The sequence below is a fragment of the Chaetodon auriga genome, chromosome 7 (assembly GCF_051107435.1).
Source record: "Chaetodon auriga isolate fChaAug3 chromosome 7, fChaAug3.hap1, whole genome shotgun sequence".
NCBI classification, from domain to species: Eukaryota; Metazoa; Chordata; class Actinopteri; order Chaetodontiformes; family Chaetodontidae; genus Chaetodon; species Chaetodon auriga.
The window spans coordinates 10,419,756-10,428,788 of NC_135080.1; the positions used below are offsets into that span (position 1 = coordinate 10,419,756).

General features: G+C 44.1%; 2 protein-coding genes across 3 annotated transcripts; one reads left to right on the forward strand and one right to left on the reverse strand.

The window, feature by feature from the left end:
* Positions 1 to 66: 66 nt before the first annotated feature.
* On the reverse strand, positions 67 to 2,618 carry wdr53 (WD repeat domain 53). 2 transcript variants are annotated; one of them, XM_076735334.1, is made up of 3 exons: positions 2,555 to 2,618; positions 1,502 to 1,997; positions 67 to 1,352 (listed from the first exon to the last, which is right to left on the reverse strand). In XM_076735334.1, the coding sequence occupies exons 2-3, from the start codon at positions 1,988 to 1,990 to the stop codon at positions 672 to 674; spliced, it is 1,170 nt and encodes a 389-aa protein (XP_076591449.1). In that variant the 5' UTR covers positions 1,991 to 1,997; positions 2,555 to 2,618; the 3' UTR covers positions 67 to 671. The 2 variants fall into 2 exon arrangements, with proteins under 2 accessions (XP_076591449.1, XP_076591450.1); XM_076735335.1 differs by having other exon boundaries at positions 1,502 to 1,991; positions 2,555 to 2,615.
* A 1,968-nt stretch (positions 2,619 to 4,586) lies between these two features.
* neu4 (sialidase 4) lies at positions 4,587 to 6,930 on the forward strand. Its single transcript, XM_076735241.1, has 3 exons — positions 4,587 to 4,787; positions 5,034 to 5,289; positions 5,933 to 6,930. Exons 1-3 carry the CDS (start codon positions 4,587 to 4,589, stop codon positions 6,928 to 6,930), a joined length of 1,455 nt encoding a protein of 484 aa, XP_076591356.1.
* Positions 6,931 to 9,033: the final 2,103 nt, after the last annotated feature.

Here is a 9,033-nt window from a genome sequence, read left to right on the forward strand (position 1 = left end):
AGGAACAGAAAAGATATGGTCTGTCTGGTGATCAGCAGTGTGAAAGAGGCTCAGCCTGTAAAGATTAATAAGCAGCAAACATGATTTAATCATTAACACATACACAAACAAATCTTAAGTGTGTGAAATGTCACATGTCGGGAACACCTTTCAGTTTGCTCTGTGTGTTGTCTTTTAGTCTGGCACCTGGTTTAGATTGAGAAGTGTTTTTACTCAAAAACAAAAAAACACCACAGACTCAGTTAAACATGCTGATTTCTTATGTCTAATGTGGTAGTTTTACAGTCTACAAAAATGCATATACAGAAAAATATATTTCCATGGATGACATTTTTATAGGGCCACACAAAAACAATCCATATCCACTGAGTAAAGCTCGCATAAAATGCAGCTCAATTACACATCCTGTTGAACAGTGTGTGAAAATTCATACATACCTTCCAGTGTTGGTTTTGCACCAGTTATATCTGTTTCCTGTCCCCACTTCAGACCACAATATTAAACTAATCATTTAGACCAGAAGTGCAAATAGTGATGCTACCGGCTCTAACGGCATCAAACACAGGAGCGTATATAGTTTCAAAAATGCTTGCAAACTAAAAACAAGGCAAGTGAAAATAGTGTGCTGCTATGATTAAAAGATTACAGACCGCGTTGTTAAGTGCATGAATCTATAGTTGCGACAGAGGGTATACAGTCAGACTGCAGCTTTGATCTGCAACTACCACACTGGGTTCTCCTTTAAGCACAGCAGGACACAACCAGTTCACCTTGTCCCCGTGACTGATGCTGAGTTTGGGCCCAGACTTCTCCTCCGTCACCTCCTCTGAACCTGCTGCCACTTCGTCCTCCACCTCGGCTTCTTCTTTGTCTGCTTCAGCCTTCGGTGGAGTCTTTGCTTTATCCTGGGATTGTTCTTTCCTCTTTGCCTTGTTCTTACCCCTCCTGCGTGGGGCTGCTGTCGCTCGAGTTTTGGCCTTTGCCTCCAATGACACCACCGGGTGCTTACTGAGGTCCCACAGGGCGACCTGGCCGTCATTCCCCCCAGTAATGAGCCAGTAAGGGTGGGAAAGGAAATTAACAAAGTGGGCTTGTGAGGCTCCCTGACTGTGAGCCTTGACTGCCCCCTGCTGCTCCAGTTTTGAGCCGCTGCCGATCCGCATCAGGTGCACCCGGCCATCCTCTGCTGCACAACCCAAAATGTTTCCACAACTCGCCACAGAAACACAGTGCACCAGCGGCGGGTTGAAAAGCTGCCCAGGACGCTGCTGATGGTCGTCTTCTTCCTCTGCTAAATCCTGGAGGTTGAGGGTCCAAAGAGGGCGTGTCTTCTGCAGCCCCCACAGCATCACCTGAAGTGACAAAAAAAAACAAAAAAAAAACAAGAAAAGTAAAGCAAATCTGGCTGAAGAAAGAAATGACAATATCATGTAGCCCTCTGTACTGCTGGTACAGCGGGCGATGACATGATGTCAGTACAAATGGTGAAACTCTCCCTTACCTGCATGTCTAGTCCAGCAGACAGCAGGTTATTAGGCCTGTGGGGCCGAAAAGCCACTGAGGAGCAGATATTCGTGTGCCTACGAAGAGTCCTGCACACTTTTCCTGCAGGAAGCTCCAGTACCCGGACTGCCCCCGAGTCATCAGCCACTGCCAGGGCTGAACCTGTGTCGTTTAGTGCCAAAGCATTAATCTCCTCCTCCCCTGCACCCTGAAACTCCTCCACGGGGCCCTTTAGGTTTCGTGGGTCGAGCACACTCACTGTGTCCCCATGTGACACATAAAGCTGACCCGGAGCTGCAGGTGAAAAGACAACACTTGTGCTGTCGTCTTCACCAGACAGAGCGAGGCGGCCAATGACGGTTCCCTCTTGGCTCCACACTGTGACCTCTCCACCCTCAGAGCCTGAAGCCAGGAGACCCTCAGGACCTGAAGACGCCCCAACACACAGGATGGATGCAGAGTGGCCCTCAGACCACTGTCTGGCCATGCTGACCCTACAAGATGCAAGTTAACAAGGAGAAGATAAACATGAGTTTGTGGCGCTTCCTTGACACCACAAAAGTAAAATAATCAACAATCAAATTGACCAATTGGTTGATTAAACAGTCACTCTGCGTTAATCCAATATGTAAAAACAAAAACAACATTTTCAAATTTAAGACCAAAGTTTAGCAGCAAGACAAAGAGCGTTATTCAACGTGCACACAATGTCTAACTAAAGGGCTTTAAATGTGTGGTTTTCTGTCTTTCTTTACGAGAATTCACTCAGATTGAAGCTTTACATTACGTTACGTTTTAACCGCTCAGGAAGCAGAATTACTCTTTTAAGAAGCTGCGGCAAACACACAAACGTCAACCCACATCAAACCGAACAGTCTTACTTCTGCAGTGGCTCTGCTAATGTTTTAGCCTAAAAGCTAACATGTAGCTAACTTCCTGTTTATCTGACGGTCTGGCTGCGAAAATAAACACGTTGTTGTTAATCTACTGATCAAAACTAATTTGTGACAGTGTTCTGACGTTACTGATAACTTAAAAAACACAGAAATACCTTAAGCTAGTGCCGTCAAAACTTCAGCGCGCGGCCATGTGGGACTGGGTCGCTCATTGATGACGTCACGGTGCCGTAGAGATTCCCCGTTATTTATTTCTTCTTCTTCTTCTTCTTCTTCTTCTTCTTCTTCTTCTTCTTCTTAAACGCCAGGAATGCTTAGTTTGTTGTATGTCTAACTTAAAACATTTAAATGGTGGAGGGTGATTGTGGGTAATACGAAACTCTGAGTGCACCCTGACAGACGTATTCAGGACATATACAGGGCCGTAACACATATAAGGGCAGATAACTCTTTCCTTGAAAGCTGTCACTTCAATATTTTTGACGCAGAGGTAATTAAATAGAAAAAAATGATGTAGAGGTTTGTAGATTTGCAAACTGTAACTTAGGTTACATACATCTTACAATATATATAAGACAGAACTTTATTTATCCCCATGGAAAATGTTGTGCAGCAGTTGCACTACAAAGTAAGAGAGTGCAAACATAAGGAGTACAAATATAAAAAGGTGCAAGTAAACAAATCAAATCAATAAACAGTGATCCAAAATCTGAGATATACACACTAATAAACAAGGTAAGGATCATACATTGTAAAAGTACATAATATGAGCAGTTTCATATTGGTATGTATGTACAATATCAAATCTCAGATACAGGTAAGTGCATATGGTCAGTTCAAATGTCCATGATATAGCACGTGCTGCTTCATTGCTGCACATTATGTCCCATACATGTACTACAATGTCCCTTACAGAACAAATATGTAATACAAGCCAGCGGTAGGAGCATTAATTCCTACACAATCTGCAGAAAATGAAAAAGAAAAGTGCACAGGACACAGAGGAGGCCGATCATCAAATCATTGTTCAGCAGCCCCCCAGCCTGCATTTCCACAATGGCTGCTCTCCGCTGATTCATCCAAAGCTGTAGATCTGATGAGTGTGGTCCATTTCTGGGTCAGTGAACAGCGTGCCATACTGCCTCACTGAATAGGGAACTGAGCGCAGAGGCCACAGCTTTCAGATTCTCACCCGAAAACACACACAAACTAACTACACACACTGAATACTCACTGAACATACGCACATCACACTGTCAACCCAGCTTTCATTTGCTGACACATACTGTATATCCTCACAAAGAAGCAGCAGTTCTCAAAGAGCACTTTGAATGTAAGTACTCTACAGTCATTTACCCTTTTCTGCTCCCGACCTGCGAATTAGATGCTACTTACTCATCATAATGCAATTATATTGGAAGGTTTCAAGAAGTAGATGGACGTGTGTTAAATGTGTTGTTGTAGGTACTAGAAACTGTTTGCCTGTCAGCAGGTTTACTCTGAGAGTTTGTCACAACTCCTCCCAATGGCATGAGTGAGAGGATGCTTGTTCTATTTGTGTCTTTAGATTAGGCTTCTTCAGTCTCTTGTAAAGCATAAGTAAGGTACATGACATGTTTTGGAGTTAGATTCATATTTAGGACATTATGCTTGGATTGAAAAGTGTTTGGTGCTTTAATTGTCTTGCAGTAAAAGGCACTGAAAATAAAAATTGATTGTATTTTTCTACTGAGTGTGATGTGTAACAACTTGAACAGCGTCACCAGTAGCTGGTGGAAGGAAGTGTGCAACACTGTTGCAATGGTTAAAGTAACTAGTAACAAATTGCAATAACATGTACATATGATCCACTCTGTATGTACTCCAGATACTCTACAGTATCTAAGCTGGCTATATATATTGTACACTGATATGTATACATGCATATAGTGTACATACAAATCAACTTGTTACATTACAACTTCAGCCTGAAAGGGCAGGAAGAGACAAAGATACCTCTGAGCAACAGATGGACTGCAGAGGGCCCAAAGAGAAACAGGTTCCAGAAATATTTAGAGCCAGGACAGGAAAACAAATTCACTATCAGTCGCCATTTGGGGGGAAAAAATGGTTACAACAGTAGACTGATTCTGATTCTCCTTCACAGAAGATCTGGAGTTGCCTTGAAGTATTCAGACCGCAGAGAGCATGAGGTCGCCGTACTTCCCAGCAAGGACGGTGCTTTTCCACAAGGAGCCAAACGGAGTGACGTACAGGGTCCCAGCACTGCTGTACCTGTCCCGCTCCAGATCCTTCCTGGCCTTCTGTGAGGAGAGACTCAGCCCGTCAGACTCTCAGGCTCACCTGCTGGTCATGAGGAGAGGCACGTTCTACAGGAACTATGTCGAGGTCAGTGTTAGTCACTGGGTCTGAATTTGTTTTTTTTTTACCAAAGTAAAAGCACTATTAAGCATTTCCTTCAAATGTTACTGACTTAAACATACTCCCACAAGTATCCAGATTACCTTTGCTTTGTGTTTGTCATCTTCTTGAACTAACGTGTTTGTTATATGTTAAGGTACAATGTAGTATTTTTAGTTCACACACCTTCTAGACTCCTCCTTTCTAATCTCTCCCTTCCTTTTGTCTTTCCAGTGGGAGGACATGCGTGTCCTGGGCACTGCCTTCCTACCAGGCCACCGGTCCATGAACCCGTGTCCGGTGTACGATGAGTTCACAGGTACTCTCTTCCTGTTCTTCATCGCAGTTCTCGGCCACACCTCAGAGTCCTATCAGCTGGTGACGGGCAAGAATGTGACCCGTCTCTGCTACATCTGCAGCACTGATGCTGGAGACACCTGGAGTCCTGTCACCGACCTGACCAAGAGGGTCATAGGAGACACTATCAAAGGTGAGGGAGAAACACACTTTCATTGTGTGACTCTGACTCTTATTTCTGATATTACAAAGGGGAACACTGATTTTTTTGGGAGTACTGCTGCATATGTGGAAAAGTTGTATTGCCTCAAGTGATGTCACTCGAGGCAGCCTTGGTTGAAGATCCCAAGTTTGAACACAACAAAAATCTGAAGTTAGGAAGAAATGAGCTTATCAGACTTCTGTAGACACTCCTCATCTCTGCTCATGGCCAGCAGCTCGAGGCCTCTACTAGCACACCAGAATCTCCAAAATTGTATTATGTGTAATGTAGACACCGGGCTTTGACAAGCAAGATTGCATGGAATCAATTAAGCAATATCTCTGGTGCTGCTGCATTGATTTTGAATGCCAATATAACATTAAAAATAAATGTAGGCCTTAGTTAATTCAGAAAATGCCCATTTAATTTTCCATTTTATGTATTAATGTATGTGTTTTTTAAATGTATTTACTAATTTATCTTTTCATTTATGTAATCTATACGCTTTTCAGTGTCTTGACCCCTTATTTTAATGCCATTTTACTGTTTAGTTTATCTGTTTAATTGATGTCTGTCATTTCTGAATGTGCCATTAAACATCATCCGTGCCTCACCTTCTCCTCCGTCCTTCCAGAATGGGCCACCTTCGCTCTCGGCCCGGGCCACGGCATCCAGCTCAAGTCCGGCCGTCTGCTGATTCCTGCCTACGCCTACCACATCGACTGCAAAGAGTGCTTCGGGCAGCTGTGCCAGACCACCCCCCACGCCTTCTGCTTTCACAGTGACACCCACGGGCGAAGCTGGCGTTTCGGGGAGGCGGTGCCGGGGCCAGAAAGCGTGGAGTGTCAGATGGTGTCCGTGGATGAAGAGGATGGGACCAATGTGTTGTACTGTAACGCGCGCAGCCCCCTCGGATACAGGGTGCAGGCCCTCAGTCTGGATGATGGGGCGGTGTTCCAGGAGGGGCAGCTGGTGCAGCGGCTGGTGGAGCCTCGAAATGGTTGTCACGGCAGCACTGTGGGATTTCCTGCCCCCTTACATTTATGTCATTCTCTTAACCATCACTTAAACCAACCTATGCATCGCTGCAGACACTGGACATCCTGCATGAACTTCTCAAATCACACCAACTCTCCCTCTCCAAACATCACTCCTGTTTCAGCCCATCATAGGGCTCCAGATTTCCTCACCCCCACCTGGGTGGTATACTCCCACCCTACATGGACCACCGCGCGTAAGGATCTGGGCGTGTTCCTCAGCCTGTTTCCCCGCGATCCAGACAGCTGGCGCGGCCCCTGGGTGATCTACGAGGGCCCCAGCGCCTACTCTGACCTCGCCTATCTGGAGTTGCCCCCCTCACCTGGCGCACCGCCTGCCGTGGCGTTCGCCTGCCTGTTTGAGTGCGGCACCAAGACAGCCTACGATGAGATCTGCTTCTGCATCTTCACCCTCTACGAACTTATTGATAATCTGCCTCGAAATGTGCAGCTGGGGAATCACGACGATGAGTGTAAAAGACAGCAGAGCCACATGTCTGAGAGAGGTCGGAGGTGTTCAAGGAGACAAGGTTTCCATGAGGTGAAGAAGAGGAGAAAGAGGAGCAGGCTGGCTGAGGTGTGCTCTGTGTGTTAAATATGGGTTTTAATACGGAATAAAGTGTCTTCTAGTCATTGTTTTCTATAGACACTCAGTGGCCACTTTATTAGGTACACCTGCACAGTCCAATGCAGTCCAACACAACCGTTCTGCCATCAGTTCCACTTTTATGGTGCGATTAATGTTCACTTTTGGTTGACAGAAAGAGAAAAATTAGAAACACCTCTCACTAGTTTTAACTAAACGTGAAATTGCACATTTCCAACTATGTCACCAGAACCTCAACATAACAAAGATTGCAAAGGTGGAATTTGTGACAGAGCTGTTGTATTGGATTGCATGAGTCTGCAGGGGTGCCTAATAAAGTGGCCAGCAAGTCCAAGTCCCCTTGTATTATAGCAGTGGTTCCCAACCCCTTTTCTCTCATTGAGTAAAGTGATGATCCCTGACAAAGTGACATATTTTATGGATGTTTCATATTATTTTCAATGCAGAATAACGAATAAAATGCACAGTTAAGCCAAATGGACATAATAACATCAGGAAGATTGTGGAAAACGTGTGATGAAACGGATTATTTCCTGTGAATGTTGCATCAGAAATGAGAAGTCATGATATTTTCTCTGTCTACATTGTTGTTATTGTTTTTTAAACAATCATACAAAATTTATGGGCTTCTTTTTTGACAAATACAGTGTTTTCTCCTCCCTGAAGCTCAGCCATTGTTCTATTAGCTCTTTGGGTTTTTTTAACTGTGTACTTTTCTAATGCAGGATGAAGCTGTTCAGCAGACAGTGAAGGCTTTGTGGAGCTTAAAGCTTGTGTTCAGGTCTTATCGTGACTTAAAAAAAAAAATTTAAATAACAATTCCATGTAGTTTTCTCCGCAGAACTGAATGAAATGCTGAGATATTGGCCAACCGCATATTTAAAATAATGAAAAAGGTTTCTTACACCCCTTAAATCAGGAAGCTTGTGCAGGATGCCCAGGTTGGGAACCAGTGTATTATAGAATATTGCACACACTACTGATGAGTGATTATGGGTAATGCAGTTTTTATAGTGTTATTCAGCTGCTTTCAGGTACATTAACTGCAACACAGTGTGACTCAGTAATGTCGATGGAAAGCCGTTCAGCTCAGTGGGTTCACTTCCTGTTTGGGTGTTGATCATTTGTCACTTCTGAGTTTGTAGAGCTCAATTAAAGTTTTCCTGATCCTCAAATTTTCTCTCTCAGTAAATTTGACTGAGAGTTCAAGGATATATTTTCCAACATCAGAGTCTGACACTGCTTTATAAAAGCTGAAGATGTATCACGCATGCTTTCTAAATAAAAGAAAATCGTTAATTTCATCATCAGCTGTTTCAAGAACCTTCCCCTTTCATCATTCAGCCAAGGTGTTCAGGCTAAATGACCAGAATTAGTTGACAAAGCTACTAATAAACCTTATGGTGAAATTATTTTTGTCAGCTACTGTTTCCATGTTCAAGAATGACCTTTACACCTTAAGGAAAAATACACCTCTCCACTCGTAAATCTGTGTTTTGTGCACAAAGGCGGATTCAAGCTTTCACAGCAGAGCAGAAAGAACCTCTCTTTCTTATCATTACGTCGGCCTGTGATGATGATTTTACAAAGCAGATACTGAGAAAGTATTTCCTGTGAAAGTATTTTGTTGTGAGGACCTACTCTTCCAGCTGCCCTCCTGATGTTACACAACTCTCCCTCAGCCTTAAACTGTGTAGATCTTGGGTTTTGACCAATCCAAACTGCCAGGACATGGGTAATTTGCTCCTGCTCTGCTACATTTCATTTAGCAGGCGAGGCTGCAACGCGTCAAGCTCACATATTAATCACAGCTGCTCCGTGAGCAGCAGCTCTAATGGGATAACTGTTCCTAAACTAATCAGTTCTTCTTGTGAGGCTGCCGAAACATTCAGGGACTGACGGCTTAAGTGAGAGCACATGAGGAGCAGAGCCAGATACAGTGGAGCAGATTGTTTAGTTAAGAGGACAAAAAAATAAACAGGAAGAGAGCAGGATCTGGACAGTCTCTTCTCTCCGCTTCCTCCCCCTCCCTCCTCTGCTGCTGCTTAAGTCCACACTGACAGGAGGCTCATTTTCCTGCCTGCACTCCTT

What these genes read in the sequence shown, in the direction of transcription:
- wdr53 (XM_076735334.1), bottom strand. Translation starts at nt 1,990, where the DNA reads ATGGCCAGACAGTGGTCTGAGGGCCACTCTGCATCCATCCTGTGTGTT. An exon ending in CTGCTGGACTAGACATGCAG is followed by an intron (nt 1,353 to 1,501) that starts GTAAGGGAGAGT and finishes TTGTCACTTCAG; the next exon opens with GTGATGCTGTGGGGGCTGCA.
- neu4 (XM_076735241.1), top strand. Translation starts at nt 4,587, where the DNA reads ATGAGGTCGCCGTACTTCCCAGCAAGGACGGTGCTTTTCCACAAGGAG. An exon ending in TCTACAGGAACTATGTCGAG is followed by an intron (nt 4,788 to 5,033) that starts GTCAGTGTTAGT and finishes TTGTCTTTCCAG; the next exon opens with TGGGAGGACATGCGTGTCCT. An exon ending in CATAGGAGACACTATCAAAG is followed by an intron (nt 5,290 to 5,932) that starts GTGAGGGAGAAA and finishes CCGTCCTTCCAG; the next exon opens with AATGGGCCACCTTCGCTCTC.